General features: G+C 43.1%; 1 protein-coding gene across 14 annotated transcripts in view; it reads right to left on the minus strand.

Annotated features, from left to right (window-relative positions):
* Positions 1 to 8,169: 8,169 nt before the first annotated feature.
* Positions 8,170 to 25,997, minus strand: part of CD44 (CD44 molecule (Indian blood group)) — an 86,698-nt gene continuing 68,870 nt past the window's right edge. For 11 of the 14 annotated variants that reach the window (XM_060159409.1, XM_060159406.1, XM_060159411.1 and 8 more), the window contains 6 exons: positions 25,834 to 25,923; positions 24,763 to 24,960; positions 21,647 to 21,712; positions 17,226 to 17,297; positions 15,051 to 15,129; positions 8,170 to 9,109 (listed from right to left, as the gene is read on the minus strand). In XM_060159409.1, coding sequence (XP_060015392.1) covers positions 8,905 to 9,109; positions 15,051 to 15,129; positions 17,226 to 17,297; positions 21,647 to 21,712; positions 24,763 to 24,960; positions 25,834 to 25,923 — 710 coding nt within the window. In that variant the 3' untranslated portion in view covers positions 8,170 to 8,904. The remainder of the gene's footprint in view (positions 9,110 to 15,050; positions 15,130 to 17,225; positions 17,298 to 21,646; positions 21,713 to 24,762; positions 24,961 to 25,833; positions 25,924 to 25,997) is intronic. The other 3 variants (XM_060159412.1, XM_060159418.1, XM_060159419.1) reach the window with 1 other exon arrangement.

The following is a 25,997-nucleotide window of genomic DNA, read 5'->3' on the forward strand; positions in this document are numbered from 1 at the left end:
AAGATGGTTGGACTAACAAGGAAAACAATGTATCTGAAAGGACTGAAACTAGATGGGAGAATTCCATTGGTCTCAACTTTTTTTTTGCCAGATGAACACAAGACTTTTCTTATTTCGCTTTTACACAAATCTCTAAATTTTGCCAAAGGGGAGAGGGATTTAAAACAGGGGTCAGGAAGTTGCCTTGCTGAGAGAGGTCCCAGCCTTGTGCTGCCCTAACACAGAGCACCGGGTTGCCAATGACTCTGTAGGCCCATCCAGACCTTGTGCTTCCGAAGGTGCCGGGCTCCAGATCCCAGAGAAAGTGGCTTCAGAGGGTGGAAGAGAAGAGAGGCCAAGTGTGGCCAGTCCAACCTGCTCTGGGAGTGAAGCCAGCAAACCTCACTGAGAATGAGAGGAGAGATGCTGTCCTTCTTGAGACTTTTTTGGGATCACTTAGACCTATTCTGATTTCTATATCTGCTATATGTCGAAGGCCCTTAATAAATAAGTACTAACTTTTTCCTTTCACAACAACTGTTCAAGTCTTGCTCTTCTTTGCCTTCTTCTAGCTCTATTTTTATCCTTCAGACAGCTTTTCCCAGCATTTCTTTCTTCATTTCTTAATGAGATTTAAAGAATCTTGGGAGGAGTAGAAAGTGAAAAGCACAGCTCTTCCTGAACTCCAGTAACCTTGCCTGAAGTTTGAATTGCCCTTAAGCCTTTAGTGCTAAAAACCTGTCTCTCCACTTTTGCATGGAAGAGTTCCCAAGGTGTGAGCCTGGGATCTCTGGAGCTCGGTCCTTGGAATTTCAACCTGTCTCCTCTCTCTCCCCATCTAGGTAGGAGCCAGCCTGAAGCTTGGCTGTAGCAGGGCCTCTGTGTAGTAAGATTTTGTTAATAATAAGCCTAGATAATTCCACCCTTCCCTAGAAGGCAGAAGGGGAACCTCTTTTCCTTTCTGATGGCTATTTGGGCATCTCAGGGTGGGAGGTTCTTAGGACCCCAATTCTCAGACGGGTTTGGGAGGGGCTCACAAATTCTTGGAATACCTCTGACTTCCCCTGCCTCATAGTTCATGTTCTATCTAGGTCCCTACTATGGATTCACACAAGAAAAACATTGAAGATGTCAGGAAGGAGGGAGGAAACCAGTGCGCATCTACAATATTCCATGCATTTTATACACATTACCTTATTTAATCCACCAGCAGTCTTTCTGGTAGTAATTACTATTCCCATTTTACAGATGAGGAAACTGAGGCACAGAGCCACTCAATAACTTGTGAAGGTCATAAAGGGAGTAAGTGGCAGGGGTTGGATTTGAACTCGGAGTCTCATTTTATTTTATTTAATTTATTTTTGGCTGTGCCACGTGTTTTGCGGGATCTTAGTTCCCTGACCAGGGATCGAACCCGCATCCTCCGTAGTGAAAGCCCAGAGTCCTAACCACTGGATCATCAGGGAATTCCCAGTCTCATTTTAAAGACCACCATTTTCTCACCAAACTTTAGCTTCCTTTCTTGAGGTTTTTGCCACTCCTCTCTAAGGAGTTAGGAAGGAGGAAGTGGTTTGGACTAGATTCCTGGAAAACAGTAGTCATCATATGATGAAGCAAGCAGTCTGGAAACCTGAGGGGGTGGGATTGAAGAGGCGGGTGATGGGGAGTCGTGATGGGCAAACCACTGGTGATAAAGACCAGATGTCAACACAGTCAAGGGAGGGGGCTGGAGGCTGGGGTGCTAGTTATTGGGAAAGAAGGATGGCTCAGCCAGACTGGCTGCTCCCCTGACCCTTTCTCCCGGGCATGATAGCAAAACTCACATTCACACATGACTTGCTCCTTCCCTTTCCAATAAAGACAGCGATCCATGAGGTCGTTTACTATTTCCTAAATTAATTCTATCACCACTATGGCCTAAATGGTGAGTGTATCTTCACTCACTCATCTCCAAAACCTTCCTGTGGTTTCTGAATACCTCCTTTTGCCCCACCAGGCACAGAGAGTGAGAGCGTGCTGACCTGGTTTGCGTCATTTGGAGACCATCTCTTAACTTTGACAAATTCAGTTTACCAAACTTCTGCCAATAGCCAATAAAGCACGTTAAGTCAGAGACTTTGGATGGAGCTGAGCTCCATTTCAGGTCCCACCACCTTCTCCTTGTGTAGCTGGGGACCATAATGGACTTCTTGGTACCCACCAGTGCCTCACCTGTTCAAATGGGATAAGAATTCCCCTTCACTGGTTGTAGGGAAGACTCACAGATGTGTAAACCCAGGTATCCATAAATGCTCAGCAGATGGTAGCTTTTGAGGCTGTTACAAAGCTGGGCCCTCTGTTGTGTGTTGGAGATACAAAACCAAACCCTGCCCTCAGGAGACTCACTGTCTCATGAAAGAGACAGGCCCACAGGCAAATTAATGAAATGGCAGAGTAAGGCCTGCTTCAGTGACACCTGGACAAGGTGAAGAGGTGTACTAAGGGGAAGAAAGAGCTCTACCTGGGTCAGGGTGGGGTGAGACTACCTCCTGGAGGTCATGCTCAAAGCCGTGGGTGGGGCTCCAACTCTGGTTAATCTGCGGCCACAGCTTGAATAGCCAAGATTTCATCAAGGGACACCAGCTAACCTGCTTCCTGGACTGCTTGCTCTTCAGCCTTGCTTTAAAAGCAAAAGGCATCTCTGTTAAAATCTCTTGGGAGATTTCATTTAATCTTATCCCTCTTGAGAGCCTTGGATCCTGAAATAGTCTGGCTCCAGGTACCCTAAGTTAATAGCCACACACATTTAAAAGCTGGTTAGATTTCAGAAAACTGGAGAGGGTGATGAAAAGAGAAATCAAGTACCTAGAGTGTGTATGTGGGAGATGAATTAACATTCAGATAGGAACTAAGGTTTTTGAGGGCCTGATATATGCCATGCATTGCCATGTATCAATAATTATTACCTCCTGTAATCCTCATAGCGATCCTGTGAAGGTTCTATTGTCCCTTATTTACAGACGAGAAAGCTAAGACTCAAGGTATTTAAGCCGTGTGAGCAGGGCTGCACAGTTAAGTGGTAGAGTCAGTATTAAAACTCAAATCTGTCTGATTCCAGAGCTCTCTCTACTGTCCCAGGCGATCTCCCAAACTATATTTACACAGCATCCTGCTTCCTTTTCCAATAAATGGCATTTATGAAGTTGTTTATGTCTTTCTAAATGAATGCTGTTGCCAACACAGCCAAAATGGTGTGTGTATCTTAAGCACAAACATGAGAGGTGCCCTTGAAAGCAAGAATCTTTCAACACATCTGTCCTAGGTTGATTGTACTAATGGCCCTGGTCATTGGCCTTCTTGTAGCTACAATTTTTGCAGTAGGACTTTGCAGCGACTCCCATGAAGAGGTAGAAGCTATTTCTCAGCCTTTAAATCTGGGCTGCTCTTGTGCCTTGCTTTGGCCAATAGTAAATGGTGTTAGGATAGAGTGCCAGTTCTGGACCTCAAGAAGTGTTATGGGCATTTGCTCTCACCTAGAACCCTGCCAGGCCTATACTAGGTGGTTGGGGGCATGTGAGGGACACATAGAAAGAGACTCCAGTGGTCCCAGCCATCCCCGACGAAGCCATGGTAGACCAGCCAGTTTCTAGTTGACCTGTTCATCAACCACAGCCACGTGCAGTCCAGTCATGAACTGAGCCCCGGTCAGATCACAGCTGAGCTCCGGTCAGATCCCAGAAGCACCCTGTCAATGGGTGGACTGGTGAGAAATAACCAATGTTTGTTATTTTAAGCTATTATGTTTTGGAGTGGTTTTAAATACATCAGTAGTTAACTGATATAACCAAAAAGTAATCTTCTTTTTAACTAGAGGTCAATGAAGCCGAGACATTTATTGTTTCCTTTATTAATCAGTACTCCAGTTTGGACTAATTGTTCCCTAGATATGCTGTACAGCTGTCATCTCAGGGTCTCCCCTTATTATCACTTTAGGAATTCCTTGTACTTTGCTTTCAAAATTTCACGTTTTCCCCTTTCTTGGTAACTCCCTTGTTTTGCTGGAGTACATCCTTCAGGAGTTGCCTGGGAATGGGTGAATAGGATTGGAGACAATGCATATCTGAAATGTCTTCACTCTACCTTTACAGTTAATTTGTGGTTTAGCTACATTAGAATTCTAGCTTGGAAATCTTTCTCTCAGAATTTTGAAGGCACTTTTGTCACTGTCCTCGCTCTTTCAATGTGGCTGTTCAGAAGTTTAATTCTATTCTGATCCTTGATCCTCTTTATGATGCAAACTTTCCTCCTCAGAAGCTTACAGGATAATCTCTTGGCCTTGACTGTAATGAATTTTTATGATGATGTGCCTTAGTGTGGGTCTTTTTTGTCCATTGTGCTAAGCATTCAGTCTTTTTAGTCTAAATATTCATGTCCTTCAATTCTGGGGAATTTTCTTGATGCATTTCTTGGATGATTTCTTCTTCTTCATGTTCTCTGTTTTCTCTTTTTGTAATTGCTATTATTTGTATGTTAGATTTCCTAGAATTTTCTCTACTTTTATCTTTTCTCCTCTGTTTCCATTGCTTTGTCTTTGCTCTGTTTTCTGGGATTTTTCTTCAACTTTATTTTGCAAAGTTTCTGCTGCATTTATTTTTTTAGTTTGTGCTTTCATGCTTAAATTTTAAAGAGCTTCTTTTTTTGGGTGTTCACTGAATGTTCCTTTTTACACTAGCATTGTGTTCTTCTTTCATAGATAGGTATTATCTCCTCTTCTCTTATTGGGATTATTAATGATATATTTTTAAGTTTTCTTCTCCATGAATTGTCTCTGCCCATCATGTGTAAGAGGGAGTCACAGAAAGCTAAGAACCCCATGTACCTGGTAGGGTTTGAGATCTTCACTGTAGATTGCTTTGCTGGGCTATTTCCTTGGGAAACTATCTTGTTAGTATCTTTCAGGTTTGCTCTGAAGTTTATCACATTCCCCAGAAAGACTGAGCTTTTGCTTGGAGCATATATGCTTGGCTGCCAGCATTCTGGGAGCCAAGATGGGGAAAAAATGTCTAGGGAGACTCAACATTCCTTACGTATGGTTTCTCTTTTTAGTATGATATTTTAATGTCAAATGTGTATGCTTTGTTGCCCCTCAGTCAGAGACTCTCTCATTTGTCCTCGTTAGAGAATCATCTTCCAGTCTTTTTCTGGGATTGGGAAAGAACCGTCATTTGGCTACTTAGAGTGGGAAAGAAGATCTGGGGTTCTGACTGCATCTTAAATAGATGCATTTAAACCCATTCCCCTAATTTGAGCCCTGCCTTCTCCACCACAGAAGACTTTGGGGGTTCTGCTACACAAATCTGGTTGCTTCTCAACTTTCCCCACTGCTGGCTTAGGGTTCAGCTTTTCCAAATTTGCTCAGTTATCAATGAACCGTCACTTTCCAGCTTCATATTTTTGTTGATATTGTCTCTTCCTCCACCCTCTTTCATCCCATTGGTTTATGCCTTTTTGCAATATTGCTTTATTGTCTTTTTAGAGGCTTGCATGAGGGAATGAAGGCAAGTATATTCTGTTTCCTTTCTTTAACTAGAAGGCCAGGGGTAGTTCTTGGCTTTTGAAGAACTAACACTTCACAGTGTCTCTTTTAATTTGAAACGTGTAGGCCATACACTTTCTCCAAAAGAAGAGTCTCAAGTGATAGAAATTCATGTAATTTTTCTTCTTAGAAAAAAATAAAATGAGTATGAAGCTTCAGCCACCTCATAAACCTTTAAGCCTTTCGTGTCTAAATTACCCAGACAACCAGATAATCACAGCTCTGCAAATCCACCCCTAACCTCCCACCCCTTTAAATCAGAGACTCCTGAGTCCATTTCCTTTACCCTTTTAATAGTAGCCTTTTAGTATGTTCCAATAAGTGCTTTCAACTGGGCAATATACATATCATGCTTTCCTCATCATTACTGGTCCATTAAAAATATATATAAAAATCAGAGGAAGGGTGTGCTGTGAAAAATCAAACAATGGTCATTGTACATGCATGAACAATGGGTTATTCTTGGGAAATTCAATACAAGGGATTTACAAAAGGCATACCTATGACACAAAGGTGAACATTATTCTTAAGTACATTTTCCTCTTCTGGAGAAGTCGGAGATTCCTTTCTCCTATTCCTCTGCAGTACCAGCATTGAATGAATGTAGGCTATGAACTTTATTCTAGGTGTCATGGTCTCAATGTAAAACTTTTGGGGAGGTTCTGCTAGAGAAATCTACTCTGTCAGGCTAGAATCTGCAAAATATGGATATGAAGTTTTCTTTTGCCTCATCTTATTTTTCACCCGGTGCTAATTTAAAGGAAGCCTTCAGGAGACACAAAAGATTTACAGTTCTAGGAAAAATTACACCTTAAGCCCTCAGGTTTGCAAAGCTCTCAGCTTCGCTCTCTTAAGCTTTGCAAAATAATGGAATGCTGGCCCTTTTCTTTTACAAACAAGGCTCAGTTTAATGACCTAGCCCAGGCCACCTGGCAAGTCACTGGTAGGAATGACGTGTAGTGAACTTGTGCTTCTGGAGTTATGCCCTTATTTCAAGTGGCATAGAATATATCCTATTCCATGAGCACAGGCAATATTGCAGGGGTATTGCATCCAAGGATGAATGCTTTAGACCTCCCCTTTTCCTATCTTAAGAACACAGGGGTACATCCACGTGAGAGATGACAACAATAATAAAAGGAAAGATCATATTTAATTCCAAAATTAAGTAGAAAACAATCTCCTATTTCAGCCTATTTGATGGGAATGTCAAGAAAGGGTGGAAAACCATCCCTAGCTGTGAGACTTCTATGACTATCCAGGACCCCAGAGAGGATCTGGGGGACAGGTAGAGCCTGGTATGGCCTGCCTGAACCTGACCCTGTTGTGATTTGTTGCATTTAGGTTAAAGAGCCTGCATGAGCCTGTTCGGGTCTGCATCAGACCCAGGACAGCTCTTGGAAAGCAGGGGTACTTGGACACTAGTGGCAGTAACAACAGCATGGCTTGGGTTCCATTTGCTTTTCATTCAACTTGAAAATAAAAAGAACACCGGACAGCTGAATATGGAGGCTGATTGAGGACGTCCACAAAAGAGAAAGGAAATTTTCAAAGACCACGATGCAGAGGGTGTTATGAGCGGGGTGAGGGGGTGGGTATGAGGGTGGGGAGGGGAGAGCAGAGGTTGAGAATGAGCAGAAGGCTGGCATCTCTCCTTTAAGTGTATCCTTCAGAATCAATTCTTGGTGTAAGCCCAGCCCTGATCTACGTGGGACCTTTTACTTCTCTTCCTTCTTTTTCATATTTGGGTGGAGAAACACTGCCAGTTAAGCATATCAATTTAGGAAACAGATTACTTTTTATGGGTCCCATTTTATAGGAACGCTTACTTTACAGATTCAATTTCTTCTATCACAAGTAGCCTTTGGAAGTTCCAGGACCAACGGAGCTTCCTCAATTTATAAATAAAGATCACAGAGGACTTGCCAAGCAAAGGATAAAGCCGTTATTCTCTTACTTGGCCATAAAGCTGCCCGTCTGGTGATAAGATTCCAATGGTGGGAAGCCCTGTAACCTTTTGAGGGATTCTCCAGGCACTTAACTTAACCCTGAGTAGCAACTGCATTGGCGACAGACTTGGCTTGGGAAAATATAAGCAAATAGAGCCATAAAAATCCTCCAACAGGATCTGCACTGTTCCCTACCCCCCTTTCCCAACCTGCGTCGATCAGTTGGGTACCGTCTAGGCTTGTTGATTTCCACTGGTTTCTCCTTTTATTGCAAAAGGTCAGAAGGCACTTCCATATTGTTTTTGGACATCACGAACAGGGTCAGCGTCTAGGACATGGGACATCACAAATGGTCGGTCATGCAAATTTGATGTGACTTTTTACAGCCTTTCAGGGGAGAGGCTAGGGAGCCGTTAATACATAAGAGCAGCTGAAGCTCCTCCTCTCACAATTCTGGTTCTAAGGCAGGACAGAATGCCTTCAGAGCCTCAGAAGTAAAACAATGCTACCTCCCTTGATCCTCTGTGAGATTTGGGTGAGTGAGCCTGACTGGGGGCTTAGCTCCGAGATGAAGAGCTGCAAGGAGGACCTTCTCATGTCTCCCTGATGAGCTGTCGGGACCCAGACTTTGCTGGTTAAGAAACTGAAGGATCACAGCACAAAGGGTTAAAGTGGAAGAAGTATAGATGTTTATTATGAATTAGCGTAAACCCTTTTATGCCTCTGACAAAGTAACAACAACAAAATAATCATTCTGATCAAAGGAGCTCCAGGGTTTCATATTTCAAAAACACAGATAAATAGCTTACCACAGATAAATAGCTTCACTGTATGGGTATTTTCCAGAAGCATCTGAAAATTTTCCAGGGGGTCTGTAGAAGGGGATGTGTGACTAGTGCATCCCCCTCCCCTACCCCACTGGAAAGAAATGTCCAGGGATTGGGCTGCTGGAAGGGCAATATGGACCCATTCAAATTTCCTCCCAGGGACCAATCCCTCTTAGCCCTGGGGGATGTCCTTAGCAGGTGGCTGTTCCCTGGTCGGTGGGGTGGAGGGAAGGCTGAAGACCAGGAAGATGGATGTGTGGCTTTTGCTAGAAGCCGTCCATAGCACACCCCAGGGGGGGTGAAAGGCTTCTAGATGGGAACTGGGACAGTCAAATTCTTGCCGATTATTAACTGGACCCTCATTTCAGAAAGCAATGCTGTTTTTATAAATTGGAACTGACTTTAAGAAACAAAACACACACAAAAAAAAACCCAAAAAGGAATAGAAAATTTTATGCTGAAAAAAGATCCCCAATGAAACAATCAGTAGCACATCGCATCTGTGAAGTGTCCCAGCTCCCTGTAAAGATTATGTCTCTGACAATGGTTTCTTTCCAAGGTCATGGAGTAGGTGTTACACCCCAATCTTCATGTCCACATTCTGCAGGTTTCGCCTCTCATCTGCGGTCATAAACTGGTCTGGGGTCTCTGTCGACTCCTTGTTCACCAAATGCACCATCTCCTGAGACTTGCTAGCTTCTCCGTTGAGTCCGCTGGGCTTTCTGTCCTCCATAGTGCCATTGCCATTGTTGATCACCAGCTTTTTCTTCTGCCCACACCTAATAATTTACAAAATCACGTGAGAAATGGGTGCAATGACCCAGTTATCATCGTCACTGTCACTGCCACCATCACTACAGTTGATGACAATCTGAGTATGTTTCATCCTACTGACTCTTAACAAGTGACACTTCTCAAAGTGAGGTCCTTGAACCAGCAGCAAAATTTAACAAATGTAAGTCTGTTAAAAATGCAAATTCTCAGCCCCACCCCAGACATACTGAATCAGAAAACTCGAGGAGAGGGGCCCAGGGTCTGTGGTTTAGCAAACCCTCAAGGGCTTTCTGATGTGCGCTTGAGTTCGACGATCAGTGGTCACAGCTCTGGGAAGCCAGTGCTATTATTATCCCGTTATCACAGCCAAAGAAATCTTGGGGCTCAGAAAATTCCATAACTTGCCCCAGGTTATTCAACAAATACTAAAAGAATTGGGATTCAAACACCGGTGTGTCTGACTCCCGAGTTCTAACTCTCCTTCCACCATACTAAAGAAGGGAAATGTTTGCCTCTTTTAAACTCCAGCCGTTTCTGCAGGCTCAGAGAAACCATCAACGGAACGACTGTAAGTCATTCTGATTTGCGTATTCAAGGAAGTCCCATTACTTCCTCTCCCGGTCCACACGTTGTGGGCCTTGTCAGGGTTATTACCGCAAGTACCGAGAAGAATGAGACAACTCTTTTCTAGAAGTATAAGGCCATATTGATTTTTCTCTTAACATTGGTTAACTGCCGTATAACCCTGGATATAGGAGGTTTAACTACCTCCTAGGCAAGTTGTTCACTATTACTTTAAGATTTCTCAGTAACATTACTTAAGATTCAAATGCAGAAGGTCTTCTATGGAAAGGCATGACCTTGGCCTTGTTGCTGGGTCAGAGCATTGCCTTATCATATACCCAGCCTGACGCAATGCTTCCTCTTTCCTGTAACATAATCACTGCCACACATCTAGAAGTCAGATGCTGCTTAAACAAAAGCAAAGGTGCAGACCCTCACAACTGCACATGGAGCGGGGATGGGGGGAAATGGGCTAGCATTTATTGGACACCTCCTGAATGCCAGGCACTTTGCATGTAATTCCATGTAATCCTTACAATAATCTCACAAAGCAGCTGTTATTCCCATCATACAGCAGTGGAAACTGAGGTTCAGGAAGGTTTAGAAACTAGCTTGAGGGATCGAGTCAATATTCAAATCTAGGCTTTTATGACCGAAAGCCTGGGCTCTGCCGCACTCAATTCAGGCTACTAACCATCTGGAGATTTGGCAACAGTATGAAGTCGGAATTGTTCACTTTGCCACTGGATACATGCAGTTGTACAGACAAAGCTTCTATTATTCATGATCATGGGGCATTCCCTCTGGGACTGCCAAGGCCATAAACTTTAATCCCTTGTTTGGGGAAGTTAGACATTACACATCCTGAATAGGAGGTTGATCCTGTCTCCTCTGGCATGACGCTTGATGAGGGCTCGGGGGAAGAAGGATGCTTGACTTGAGATGGTCTGTGGGGCTGGGCATATGGATGCAGTCCATATAGACAAGAGCAGGGGCTTGGAAGGCCTGGTTTGGGGACCTTAACGCTGTGTGACCTGGGGCAACTCACTTCACTTCTCTGAACCTCAGCTTTCTTATCTGTAACACCAGGCTGTTAAGAGTACCAGTGTCAAAGGATTGTGAAAATCCCTTGAAACAGAGGCTGGCACTGGATACATAAGTCTACCACTGTTTTATTTGTTGCTCTTCTGAACAACGTGGGGTGAGGAAACCGAGGCCTTGAATAAGCACTTAGAACAGTATCTAGAACACAGTAAATGTTCAAGAAGCACTTGTTGTAATTGTTAATGTAACCAGAGCCATATGAAATGTGTTTGGTTTGTTTCTTCCGGCTACCTCCACCCACCTTGTTATATTTACTCTGAAGATGATGGAAAAGGCCAAAGGTGGACGCTGCTTATGTCTTTTCAGATTGCCAGGGGGTATCTCATATGTTCTTTGTTTTTGATAGTTTTTTGTTTAAATTCAATTTTATTGAGTGTAGTTGATTTATACAATGTTGTGTTAATTTCTGCTGTACAGCAAAGTGATTCAGTTATACATACATATATACATATACATTCTTCTTCATGTTCTTGTCCATTGTGGTTTATCACAGGATATTAAATACAATTTCCTGTGCTATGGAGTAGGACCTTGTTGTTTATCCATTCCATATATAATAGTTTGCATCAGATGTTTTTTGGAGAAAAGGTGTCTTATTAAAGTAAATCCCGTTCACCTACCTAATGTGTACTTGAGAAGTTGGATGAAATATTGTGGGGAAGTGATTTATACTCATAAAAAATGTTTGTGCAAGGGGCTGAAGTGGGGAGTAATGTTATTACCCTAAACGAAGCTGATTTTGAAAGTGGGTAACATTCAACGTGCAGGGCTTAGGAATACTGGGCTTGGGTGTGGTCCTGACCCCATTTCCCTTTGGATTCATGGTCTCTGTTTTTTTGTCTGAGTTCTTTCAGGAGGGCAGGGTGATGCTCATAAATAACTCAGCCCAATATCTGGTGCTCCGGGCATTTCATAAGCACTTTTAAACAGCAAGTTCTAATTCTTTCATTCTTATTAGTTATAGGAATGTTAAAAGAAACATTAGAGCTGAGGGTACCTCAGAGGTGATCCAGCTAACCTCTTTTCTGAGTCCAAGAAGTCGAGCATATCACGCGAAGCTACCCCGCTAGGTATGGCCAGGAACTACACCGGATCTGCAACTTTATGACGTTATGTCTCTAAAGGTCAGAGATTTTTACTGAACTGCCTCTGGCCTGTATCTCCTTTCCCCTTCAATCTCAGGCATTAGCTGAGGATGCACTGACGACACGATGTAGAAGATGCCAGACCGATGCCTGGCCAGGAGCGGGTGGGGTTTAGAACCCGGGTAACATATATTTAGGGCATGGGGGAGTTTATCCTGAAAGACTTGGGTGGGTGAGGAGTAACTTAACAACTGACCTTCTGTCTCTTCTACCTGACAGTCCTTAAAGATATTTAGAGATTTATTTTGCATTGTGTTGGAGCTTTGCCATTCCATCAGTAGCCACCAGCCAGATGTGTCTATTTAAATTTAAGCTAATTCAAATGAAATAAAATTGAAAATTCACTTCTTAAGTCGAACTAGCCACATTATGAGGGCTCAGTAGCCACAAGTGATTAGTGGTTGTGTATTAGCACAAACGTGGAACACTTCTGTCATCACAGAAAGTTATACTGGACAGCTCTGCTGTAGAGGGCAGGAGACTGGGTGAGCAGAGATTACAGTGGGCTACACGGCTACAGCTTTATGATGGAACTCACGGATCACTTCCTCGTGGAAGCTCTTGTTTAACTCTCTCACCTCCGCTTCGGCAATTAATGCTTTTCCACTTTTATCTTTTAACTGTAATTAACATAACAGGGCCTGGCCCAGAGAATGTTCTCAATAAACATTAGCTGACTCAAATTCAACAGGCCAATGGTGTCACAAAAGCTCAAGATTCTTGCAGAGAAGGGATGGTACCCTTTTCGTTGTCATGTCTTCCTCTTCTCTGCAGTGTTGACTGTCGTAGCCACCCCTCAAAAGAGGTTTGCTGAATACATGAATGGCTGCTGTAGGCTTCTTATCTTCAACCAAACTTTCTTTGATGAAAATAGGATTCTGTATCCCTCTATAATGCAACGCGCAAAGCAGAAAGGCCTCCGCCTTTTAAGAGGATTAGAAATGGGCCGGCGGCTTTAGAAACGCACTGCACACTCAGGGGCCCGTGCAGCTGTTAACCACCCTTTAGCTACGTGGCAAATCTGTTTTTGGTTATCACATCAGGACATAGCAACTTACGGCGTCCAAGCAGCTACTTTCCCTGTGAGACACTTGCTGTGCCAGCTCCTGTGTGTCCCTGTTTGCCTGTTGCCAGGGTGACCACTGGTCTTGGCAGGAGGCGGAGGAAAGCAAGGGGGCCCGTTTTTGCTGCAGACATGATGAGAAGCGACACAGGAGCAACCAGCTACACTGCAGGGACTCCAGCTGCTCTGGGGACAACTGAGCTGCTTCTCCAAGTTCTCCCCCACGCTGCGAGCATCTGAGGCCAGCGTTTCTATGGTGACGTGCACAAAGCTTATGGACTGTATATGTGAGCAGAAGTGGTGCCTTCTAGGGCCTGGAACAAAAGGATTGATTTCTGACAATAGGAAATTCATATTTAATTGAGCAAAAGTCATCTAGGAGAAAACACAGAGGCCGAGGGAAAGCATAAAGACTCTTTGTAAGGGCTCCCTCAAATCGCATTATTTAAATTCAACTAAAAAAAAAAAAACTCTTTCCATTTAGTCATGGGCGACTTCTAGGAGGTCTTTCAGATTTATTTTCCTAGTTTTTGTTCCTTATACAATTGGCTATCATGACTAACTTTTTTTTATTATGCCCTCAAAGGTACAGAGAGCAACACAGCTATTCGACTTTAAAAGCACTTTCTTTAACTTGTACCAGTGTAAAACGACATTATTTGATTTCCTCCGATGAGTATGGGCTGTAACACGGCAATGAAATGAGCTGTTTCTTGCTTTCCAAAAGCCAACAAGAAAGATTCTAGAATTTTCTCCAGGTCTTTCCCCCAATGGAGGGGCATTTTCTGGCCTGTTAGATGATCTAGTGATACAATCAATGTGGTCCCACTTGGATGTAAGATTCTTTTGCCTTATAAGAAGGAACCTCAAGGCATGTTTACCAAAGGTTAAATGTTCCCCCGCATTTGCTTGGAGAAAAATCGTGGCTCTTCAGAACATGTTGAACAGGAAATTTAGAATTACACTCCCGGAATACCCCTGTGAAAGCTCATTTCCTCTGATGCTAGAATTACTGTTCTCCTTCGCTTCATTTTAGGTAGCGTTATTTCTATAGCCTGGTCACAGCTCCATCAGGTATATGCATTGTGGACGTTCCAAAACGATAGGCCTTGGTTGAGGTAGGAGAGAGGGGACGTTTGACAGTATGAAAATAGCCCACATGCCAGTTCTAGGGAGCTGTCGTTTTTCACACTTCCCTAAGGAAAGTTTTTTATTGTCTCATACACCTCAGTCTCAGGGAACTCTACCTAGGCCGTAACCTGAATCCTTTCAATGACAGCTTCCAGAAAGCAGAAAATACTGTCATTCCAAAAAAAAAAAAACCCAGCAAATAAAAACACAAACCCGATACCTGCTTTAGGTAAGGGTTCTAGAACTTTCTAGGGGCCTCAGACAGGCTAAAGGGCCAACCCCTGAAACTCTATATAGCGTTTTTGTGCACTATGCATTCACAATAAATATGTGTTTAATGAATCAATGAATGAGTGTATCTTTTATGTCTTCCTGGTGAGATATTGCACAACTTTCAGCACATCGAGTCTCCATGGGCTTAACCCCCCCAAAATTAAGAACCACAAAAAAGTCAACCACTATTTAAAAGCAGATGTCCAAATAATCCCAGTCTCCTTTCTCTAAGGAGTATGCCAGAGCAGAGCTTCTTAAACTGTACTGTCCACATGAATCCCTCAGGTCTTATCAAAACACAGACTCTGATACGGGAGGTCTGGGGTAGGGCATCTCATGCTGCCTTTCTAACAAGCTTCCAGGGCGCGGAGGCTGCTGGTTCCAGGGGCTACACTCTGAGTAGCAAGGACATATCACCTAAGGCTTTTCAGTTTTAGATTAAAGTATGGTCGACTTACAATATTCTATTAGTCCCAGGTATACAACCTACTAATTTGATATTTTTACAGATTGTACTCCATATAAGTTAATATAAAATATTGGCTATATTCCAAGTGTTGTACAATATATCCTTGTAGCTTATCTGTTTTATACTTAGTAGTTATACAGCCCAAGTTTAAATGATGCCCCTTTCAAAGTTGAAGGCCCTGAAGAGCATCCCCTTACCTTCTCCTACTGTTGACAGCGATGCAAACTGCAAGAATCAAAGCCAGGGCCAGGAGAGATGCCAAGATGATCAGCCATTCTGGTGGGAAGCAAAAGATATCCATGAACTTGGGAAATAAGCTTGTGAAAACAGAAATGCACTTTACAAATTGACCTGGTCCAAAAAAGAATTACAGTCAGCTCTATACATGGGTCCAAGCAAAGGTCCAGTCAACAGCCAGACAGTACTGGAAGAATTATTTTGCTGTAGGTCTTTGCCCAACAGGACTCTTGTTTTCATCCCTTATCATCAGTCAAGATTTCCAAGTCCCCCCAAGAAAAACACGTTTCCAAAAACGTGTAGAATGACCTGTGGAAACCTGTAGATGCCTTTGGTGCAATGTTATTAAATAAATTAAAGGAACATTCCTTTCCTATATGAGAGCAATCACCTTACATTTTATTAAGGAACAAAAATGGAGGCCACTAGAGGGTGGGAAAAAGGACATTCCTGTGTGTATAGGGCAGGGTTATTTGGCAAAACGTGTCAAAATCCTTCAAGATATACAGCCTTTGATCCATCATTAACACTTCTAGGAATATATAGGACCTCAGACTTAGCTATAAAGATTTTTGTTACTGTGCTATTTGTGATAGTAAAGTTGGAAACAACCTACTATCCAACAATTAGGGACTGGTTAAACGCATTAAGGTACATCCATTGTATTGTGTACTAAGATACAGGGGAAGAGTATTTAATGACATTGGAAAGCTGTAGCCAACCAGTTGGGAATGTAGTTTACTAAACAGTGTGTATAATTACATGTTTGTATAGAAATTAGATTGAAAAATAACAGAAAGGACATACATGAAAATGGTAACCACGGTATTTCTGGATGGTGAGGTAGATAATAAGGGATTTCTATTTTTACCCTTTTGTTTAGCTGTATTTTCAAAAATGTCTCCAAAAAGTAATGTATCACTTGTAAACCAATAAAATGTTATTTATATGTTTTAAAACCAAGCTTTAGTAGGATTAAAATATGACTTGACAATTTGCAAGTCAATTGCAAAGTGGGCCGTATATCCACGCAATGAACTAAAGCTTAAGGAACAAGAAAAATGGGAAGCCATTCACTGGCCATTCTTCTTTGGGAAGCTTGATTCTCCTCTGATTTCCTGCTCAGTACTGCCTCTGTCTGACCTCTCCCTGGTTAGGTGAGTTTGGGGAGGGAGGTAGAGTTAGGAGGTGGGGAGGCTGACAGGAAGTTACCATTTCTGTTCTTTTCCCAGGGTTCTAGCCCTGAGATGCTCCATATTCACTCTCACAAGAGCTGGGGAAAATCTTGCTGCCTGATTATAGCAAACTGCATCCCACCCCCCTCAGCCCACTCCCCCTCTCCACGTGCTCTGCTCAGATAAGCCGAGGTAAGGTGACGCGGCCCACACCATGTTCTTCCCTCTCCCCAAGGGAGGCTCAGTCTGGAGACCTCTGAAGGGCAGAGTTAAAAGAGTCATTTACAACCCTAGGAAAAACCTTCCTTTATTGTAATCCCCCTTTACAGATGCCCAGTTCTGAGCCCAAGTGGAATAAAGAATTTGCCTCAAATGCCTTAAATCCTGATGCTCAAGGGAGCCAAGTGGCCCAGCCTTCTCACTGCACATCCCACATTCTGAAACTTTCTTCCGTCTGGATCAGTAAAGATTGTCTCTCGAGAAAAAGTAGTTTTTCTTTTAGTTTTTATGCCAGAAGAATATTCTCAATCCTCCTAACATGACCCTTGTATCTCCCCATTGTCTGCAATGCAAGGGGAAATTTACATGCTTCACCCAAAACCCGGAAGTAAAGCGATAACTGGACTGGGATAGGAAAAGGATCAGGGGATGACAAGGAGCCCCTGGGGTGATCACTCATTTGGGAAGGAAGCTGTAGTAACTAACATGGCTCTTCTATGGGACAGACCAGGGACAGGTCTAAATATGAGCTCAATCAATCTATGGGACCGAGATAAAAAGGAATGTTCCATCCTTTCCCGCCGAGAGGCTGTGGTGCTCTCATTCACCCTTTAGCTTGAAATCAGCTTCAAGGTTAGACATGCAGGAGAATACGCTTTCTAGCTGGTCTCTGCTTCCTTTCTGGGACATTCAGAGAGACCCACTTTTAGCATTATTTTTCCTTCACAGCTCAAAACTCACCTGGAATTTGAGGTTTCCGCATGGGACCTGAGGTTGTGTTTGCCCCACGGTCCTGACTCCCACTTGAGTGCCCTAAAGAGAAAAACAACGTCTCTCAACCAAAGTTTGGCAGCATAACCACGAGTTCCTTGCAGAGTAGCACACAGGGCCAAGCTCTATGCTGCATCACTGTAAAGCTATTTATAGAGTCCAGCCACAGACATTTATAATGTGTTGCATGAAAAAACACCTCCCCAGAAAAACTCGGTTTGATTAAGGCTAAGGTTTGGAAATGTTAGTTTTCTGCAAGAGCATGAGAATTCTCAGCAGCAGTACTATGCAGTGTTTAAGAAGCTGTAAGCAGGACAGCCCTGGATTCAAGCCCTACTTCTGTCTCTTGCCAGCAGCATCTGCTGGGTCAAGTCATCCCTCTCTAGGTCTCAGTTTTCTCACTCATAAAATGGGGTAATAATAGAATCCACTTCATCATCATTTTACAGAGGTTTAAAGAAGTGCACAAGAATGGTAAGTGTGTGCAGTTACTGTAATAGGGAAGAACCTCTGTTTCTATTACAAGTCAATCACTAAAGGGATGCTACCTATAAGCTTAAATTATACATAATGGCCCATCTTTGGGAACCCTGCCTCCCAGGGAATGAGCATTATGGTAAAATATCTTTGTTTCACTCATAGGAAACATTCTGATCAGCCTGTGAATGACTGCAGGAAGGAAGAAATGAACACATCCCCTCCGGAGGCTGACCGGAAACCAGGAAAAGTTTGACTTTATTCCCTCCTCTTTTAGGATAAAAGAAGCCTGAATTCTAACGCAGGCAATGTCGTTCTCTGCGATACCAGTCCATCTTCTCGGTCTGCTGGCTTTCTGAATAAAGTCAGTATTCCTTGCCCCAACGCCTCATCTCTTGATTTACTGGCCTGTCATGCAGTGAGCAGTACGAGCTTGCACACAGTCACATTACAATTTTCTGTTTTTAACTTAGGACCTTGCTACCCTGGACCAGCAACCTCACGTGGGAGCTTGCTGGGAATACAGAGTCTTAGGCCTCATCCCTAACCTCAGAATCCTCATGGTAACAAGATCCCTAGGGGATTCAAATGCTCCAGGTAGTTGAAAACAAATCTAGAAACCACGTCCAATATCTTCAATAGATATAAATATAGGTATTAAAAAATAAGGATTTGGGGTGGGAGGGGCAATGGCCCCTTCTGTCTGTGAAAAATCACCCGAAGGAGTGTGCCTGTTCATGTATTCCTGAAGCATGTGTTGCTTAGAAGACAACATTTTCTACTGCTACAAAACCAAATAAGGAGACAAATAAAGGATCTCAAACTGGAAGGAACAGGAAGTATCACGAGATAAAGAATCCAAGTCAGAACGGGAGGTTCATCAAAATGATGGAGGAGGGGCTTCCCTGGTGGCGCAGTGGTTGAGAGTCCGCCTGCCAATGCAGGGGACACGGGTTCGAGCCCTGGTCTGGGAAGATCCCACATGCCGCGGAGCAACAGGGCCCGTCAGCCACAACTACTGAGCCTGCGCGTCTGGCGCCTGTGCTCCACAGCAAGAGAGGCCGCGATAGTGAGAGGCCTGCGCACCGCGATGAAGAGCGGCCCCCGCTTGCCGCAACTAGAGAAAGCCCTCGCACAGAAACGAAGACCCAACACAGCCAAAAATAAGTAAATAAACAAAATGATGGAAGAATTACGTTTTAAAAGAAACTTCTAAGACATCTTGTGAAGGACACTCACCCAAATGAAAGTTTTGGTTTGTGTGTGTGTGTGTGTGTGTGTGTGTGTGTGTGTGTGTGTGTGTTGTGCTTCCTCCACTGCTTCAAAGTGAAATGTGAAAAACTCCCACTAAAATCAACTTTTTCCCTACCCAATAGGACCCCACTGCAGAATCCTGAAGGCTTCCAAGAAAAAAACCAAGGAAGTCTGTTTGGCTAATCAATGAATGAAGATAGCCAGGCCTTAATGGTCTTTCCTCAGAGGGTCAAACTGCAGGCCGTGCAGAGGGGACTCTGCAATTTTGATGGCTGTGGTTATGTTGGGTAGAATGGCTCCTGTTTATGCAATGTGATGTTCTTGTTAAACTCAAAATGGAGCAAAACAAAGTCTACCAGACATCTGGCTGTCTCAGCAGGCCATTTTGACAGTGGCCTTTTACTTTACAAACCTCAGAAGGAGTCCAAGGGGCTTCCTCTAGCTGCCTCCCAGAGGCCTTGGTCATTATTGGTAGGTGTTTGCCTGTACAGGTCATGGGATACTGGCCATCTAAACTAGAGACCCTTGCCTTGAAAACCACCTAAGAGGTACAGCCACTCTCACTGGTCTTTCTCTGACTCATAGCAGCCTTTGGTATTTGAATGGGACGCCACTAATGGATCACAATCCCTATTTTGATTTTCAAAAAAGTGCTCCCAGCAAGGAAAGATCTGGGTGTGTGTACAACCAGATGAAACCTCCCGTTTGAACAATACACACCTGCACAGGAGGCAAACAAAAGAGACTGCTCCCGCCCACCTGATTCTCACTTCAAGCAAGAGCTGAAGAAGCTGGAGGAAGATGGACAAGACACAGCAGGCCGTCTCGCCTTGCGCCCTAGAGGCCCGCAAATCTAGCCCGGGTAGGGCTGGCTGGGGAAGTTCTGCAAAGAGGGATGCTTGACAATGCAGTTGGGAGGTGAGATCCAATCTAAGACATATGCACAGAGATCATTCAACTGGCTCTGACTGTGAGGAAAAAGTCTAAGACAGTGCTAATCAAACTTCAATATACATACAAACCACCTAGTGGGGGAGGGGTGGGGGAGGGGTGGGGGAGGCCTAGTTAAAATGCAGCTCTTGATTCAGTTGGTCTGGGATGACTGGGGAGTCTGCATCTCCTGCCAGCTCTTAGGTGATGTCCCTGCTGCCGGTCCAGGGACCACACTTGGAGCGGCTGGGGTCTCTTGATTTTAAAGAGCACTTCCTTTTAGTCAGAGATCCATGTATCATTTCCAAAACACTTTCAAATTCCTGATACCACACGCTCTTCACAAGAACTCTAGGAGGTAACGGAGGCCAGTGTTCTGATCTCCTTTTTACCAATAAATTGAAGCTAGGAAAGGCTAACTGCCCCACCCAAGGCCCCCAGAGAGCTTGGGACTTCTGTCTTTATTTTAGGAGCACTTCTACTAGGCCCTTACATCCCTGTGCTCTTACAGTATAGGTTATTACTGAAGCCACCATGTAAATCTCCATCTTCATATTTGCTGTAAGTGTGTGAATCTTCAAGCCTGGAAGTAACCCTACTCCCACTTGGGCATGAAGGGGAGGACGATAGTTCATATGGCTTACCTGGTTTGCATGGGGTCACCTGGACTGGTGACCGTCAGGGAGACCACAGTGAGACCGCACTGGCAGAACCTTTCAGTAGCCCCAGCATCAGTGGTCACAAGTCAACCTGCCTTATGGCCTACTTTTGCTGCCTGGAGTAATGTTTCTAGGGGTGTGATCATTACAGTAATTACGGCAGTAATGATGGTCATTACAGGGTACTCTCTCCAGATCCGGCTTCTAGAGGCAATATGAGACCTCTGGGCTTGAAACCTGGCTCCACCACTCAGCTCACTAGTCATGTTAACTCAGCCAGGTTGCTTAGCCTCTCTGAGCCTTAGTTTCCTCATCTGTAATATTGGGATAATAATAGTACTGACATAATTAAATGAGTTAATAATAGATGAAACATGAAATCACTGATATTTGACTGTTGACCTACAGAAATGGCAGTTTCATAGGGTCCAACCTAATACACGTAAAGTGTTTAGAACAACGCCACCAGCACACAGTAAATCCTCAATAAAGGCTAGCTATTATGCCATATTCGGGGAGAGGAGGTTATGCTAAATGTTTTACAAGGATACATCATTTAGTCTTTAAAAGAACGCCCTGTAACAATTATTATTATCCCAACTTTATTGGTTAGGAAATCGAGTCTCAGATCCTTTAAACAAGGTCTCTCGTTAGCATGTGGAGGAGCTGGAATCAAACCCAGGCCGTTCTTTCTCCAAAACCCATGTTCTTAATCACTCTGGTGTAATGCAATGTTAAACTGAGCGCCTGCCTGAATTCTTCCTGATCCTTTCAGATGGAAGAGTTTTCTTGAAAGCAGTAGTTCTCAAAGTGGAGTCCCTGTCCCAGCAGAATCAGCATCACCAGAGAACTTATTAGAAATACAAATGCTTGGGCTCCACCCCAGACCTACCGAATCAGAAACTTGAAGGATAAGGCCCAGCAATGTAGTTTCATAAGCCCTTCCCGTGACTGTGATGCATGCGGGGAACGTATGAGAACCGCTCTGCAGGAGACACTGACTCATACTTCATTAATAATCAGCAGGTTCAATGACAATAACAATAAATGACTAAAGCAGCTCAAACTCACCAGCTGATTCGGATCCATGAGTCGTATAGGACGTCCCGCTGGGGTCATGGGATGAGTCTTGGTCTCCTGTAAGGAGCAATAAAGGGAGGTTGAGTACTGTGTGCTCAGTTACACTGCCGTCTGCTTTTCCTCACGTGTGCATTTTCACACAGCCCATCCCAAAGTTTAGCCTTTTAAAGGTAGCCAAAAACAATGACACAGCAGCTTTGAATGGGTCCACGATATGAAATATTGTTCATTGCTTCATCTACTGATGAGTGGTCTAGAGATTTAATCAAAACTGTAAAAACTGGGACAGCACAGACCTGCAAGGATGACCATAGGAAGTGTGGCTTTAGTAAAAATCCCCAAACTGTAACATCTACCAAAAATATTATGAGGTCTTGGCAAGTGTGAGGTGCGGATCTGATACTGTGTCTTTGAAATAAGGACTATGTGCTTTGGATCATGACAGATGGGATCGCTGGGAAGGCGTGTACTCTGTGGCTTAGGGCATGAGACATTTAAAGAGATTTCTCTGAGGCAGGACATAGAAAAAGGTTTTGCTGTGCAGTAAAGGATCTTGGGGTTGAATCATGTAAGGATTCAAAGAGAAAAGTTAACTGTTTATTTAGAGAAAAAGTCTGAAAATAAGTGAAAAAGAAATGGGCAGATAACTGGCACGTGGCTAAGGTGTGCCCGGTTATTAGACTATGTTCCAAATAATATTTCCCAAAAATTAAACCTGTATTTTTAACACCAAGAGTTACTATAATCCCATCTTCTCAAACATCCATCACCCAAAGGCTTTAGATGAGGCAAGTTTATGAACTGCTAAAAGCTGGATCCACAGGTCAAATCTTGGGTTCAGCGTATGGCAACTCTCGATCTTCTCCCTCCTCCCCACACATTTCCCAAAACTCTAATGGAATCTTAAAGCAACACAACACAGGACAATAGTTCATAAAATGGCTATGGTCACCCATTATGAAAGGTTCTTATGAGGAATACACAGTAATCTGATCTTCACCATGTCCTTGTTTAGACAAGGCAGACACAGGTGACCTGTAATCGATTATGTAATTGTACGGGGGAGATAGACTGCTTTGTTCCTCGGCTGATGGTTAGAAAAACTGAAAACAGCGTTTGCTGAAATGCTGAACACCAATACCCCCAATACCACCACCACCATCACCATTATCACCACCGCCATCACCACCACCACAATTCCAGATGTTTTCATTTTTAACATCAAGCAAAAAGATGGAGAAAAAAAATGTATGGGAGGAAATGAGCCTTATCTGAGTGCTCTGGAAGAAAACAAAGGGTGATAGATCATTTAATCCACGGAGAACCGTGGAAAATCTGTCTATACCACCACAGAATGTAGAAGGAATCAGGGTATGTAAATATCAATTTTGTAGAAAGTATTTTATTTACTAACAAATAGACTATGTAATCCTTCAAGGCTACTGTAACTATTAAAATTGCCATTTAAAATTAAAATTCATTTGGGTGCATAAAGGGCTCTGTTTTGCCAAAAGAAACCAGGCAGTGCTCTAAGATTCATTTCTCCAGAAGAATACTGACACTGCTGCTAGGAATTTTTAATAACTGAGGGCAGACCTATGCTGAATAAAGAACCAACGGATGCAAGGGCTTTTGTCTTGCCAATACTGTCGAGGTTAGTATGTTTTTTTAATTTATTGTTTTGGCTGCATTGGGTCTTCATTGCTGTGCGTGGGCTTTCTCTAGTTGCTGCAAGTGGGGCTACTCTTCATTGCGGTACGCGGGCTTCTCGTTGTGGCTTCTCTTGCTACGGAGCACGGGCTCTACGCATGCAGACTTCAGTAGTTGTGGCTCACCAGCTCTAGCTCTAGCTCTAGAGCTCTAGAGCTAGAGCTCAGCTCTAGCTGAGCTCTAGAGTGCAGGCTCAGTAGTTGTGGCGCACGGGCTTGGTTGCTCTGTGGCATGTGGGATCTTCCTGGACCAGGGCTCAAACCCGTGTCCCCTGCATTGGCAGGCAGATTCTTAACCACTGCGCCACCAGGGAAGCCCGAGGTTAGTATTTTTTAAAACTGTTTTCCTTGAAGCCCTGGGATGGGCAGCCCAAGCATGTGGGCTCTAGGATAGAGGCCAAGCACGTGGCATTCTCATTCTGGGTTTTCTGTCCCATATCAAGTAACAGTATCACAGCTGTTATCTGTTTTACATGTTGGGTTCTCATAAGATTTATTCTTCTTTTCAGAGGGAGGTGGATGGGAAAAGACATAGGCTACTATATATATATACACACACATATGCTACCATATATATATATATATATATATATATATATATATGTTTAAAATCATGAATATCTAATATCCCTTAATGGTTGAACGGTAAGAACATTTGAACAGATGGCACCAGGAAGAGAGAGTTCAATTTTAGTTTCTTAGCCAGGGTGTTTTGCAGTTTCCTTTTCTTCAGTGTTAGTTTCTTAATGCAAACAGAGAAACAAAAGTGGAAGCAGGGAGGATTGCTAGTTCCATTCCATGTGTAACTTAACTGAATAAGTCATCTTCAGTCATCTCTTTGCCATCACAACAAGAGAAAGGGCGCCTAGTCATTAATAGTAGATTGAATCATATAGTTTTAAGTGTACAATATAGTTAGAAGAGGTTATCCATAAGCCCTTCACCAAAAGTAAAATTCACCAATCCATCACCAATAAAAGAGAATTTCAGAGCAAAGATATTAGTACATGGAAATTATTCACAAGTTGGGTAAAACCTTACTACATAGGCAGCATATATTAGTTGAATCAAATGAAATTGATACTTGACTACTTTTACTTACAAAAATATCCACTTCATATGGTTCAACCAAATATATCCCAAGATCAGGAAGAAGACAAAGAAAGAAATACTGCCATAACAACCAAGTCACAAAAAATAGATGGAAATTTCACAGGCAAATGAAAACATGACCTAAAATAAATCTATTGCACTAGAATGATGATCTGTGTGAAAGCCATTCCCATGTTACAAATCAGTCTAATCACAGCCTACACAGAAGACATTCCCTATAATATGAAAGGATGTGTTGTTTCTCCCTGTAGAGAAAGCAAACCAGATAACAAATGGCCCAATTACCTGATAAAGAAAGATCAACATTAGAAGTAGAATCTCCAACAATAGTAACTTCAGGGGACCCAGTCTTAGCAGGGGTCACTGGGATGAGGGTTCTGTATTCATTTGTGTCTGGAGAATAAGGAGTATAACCTTCCACTGAAGTAGTTGAGTCTTCAGGAAGATTTTCACCTCTTCTGCCACCTGTGCCATCATTCCTATCTGTGTGGAGGTGGAATCAATGGTAAACCCACATTTGTAAGACCACCACCAATTGTGTGCTTGTCTTCTGAATGTGAGATTGCTGCAAAAGCTTCCCACTTGTTATTTGTGAACATGGAGCAAAAGACAGTGTGGTTTGTTACACTATTGAACAGGATCAATATTTTGCAATCAGTACCGCCTGGACATCATTCAACGGAAGAGATTTTGGTGATCCTAATATCTAGAAGAGACATTTGTTACATCATCTACCTGGCTTATTAAAATAAGGTTTATGCCGCTAGAACTGTTACCTTGAAGTCAACTCAGGTACTAGATAATCTTGAGCTCTTACTCAATTGGACCCACCTTTGATGAAGTGGAAGAAATAAGCTAGTGAGCTGACAGGTAAAATTATGCTCCCTGCGATTGGAAGAGCAAATGCAAAGTTTCAAAGACGTTGAGGCTTTGATTATTCTTTCCTTTGCCAGAGGGCACTGCTTCTTGGTCACCAGCGCCATGGATTTATGGTCCAGAGGATAAATGGCAAAATAATATTATTAATGCAAGGAAAATAGAGAGTGATATAATTCAGATCTTTCCACCAAATCATACATAAGTGATCTGTTATTTTTAAACAAAGCCACTAACTCTGGAGTTTAAGAAACCCAAACTTTAAGATTAAAAACATATAGTTTGCATTTAATATACAATGGCTTCTAAGAGATCTACAGAGCAGAAAGCTCCGAGAACCATCGCCAGCCACAGCTTCTGACCAGGGGCAAGAGCACAACAGCCAACTGAGGCACCTCCACCAAAGACACTGCAAAAGCACCCATAGTTCATTGACTTGTTTGTCAATGGCCGAAGCCACCTGGGCTTTCCAGTCCTTACTGCTAGATGTTGGAGTAGCAGTCACGGGATGGTCTTTGTCTTCTTCCAAGCCTCCACGCGATGTAGAGAAGCTCTGAGTAGCACTCTGCTCTGTTTCAATGAGGGATGAATCCAGTATTAATTTGTAGTCATGAAACAAACCCTCTGTTATCTGCTGACAGGGA

Source organism: Lagenorhynchus albirostris, chromosome 9 (assembly GCF_949774975.1).
Source record: "Lagenorhynchus albirostris chromosome 9, mLagAlb1.1, whole genome shotgun sequence".
NCBI lineage: Eukaryota > Metazoa > Chordata > Mammalia > Artiodactyla > Delphinidae > Lagenorhynchus > Lagenorhynchus albirostris.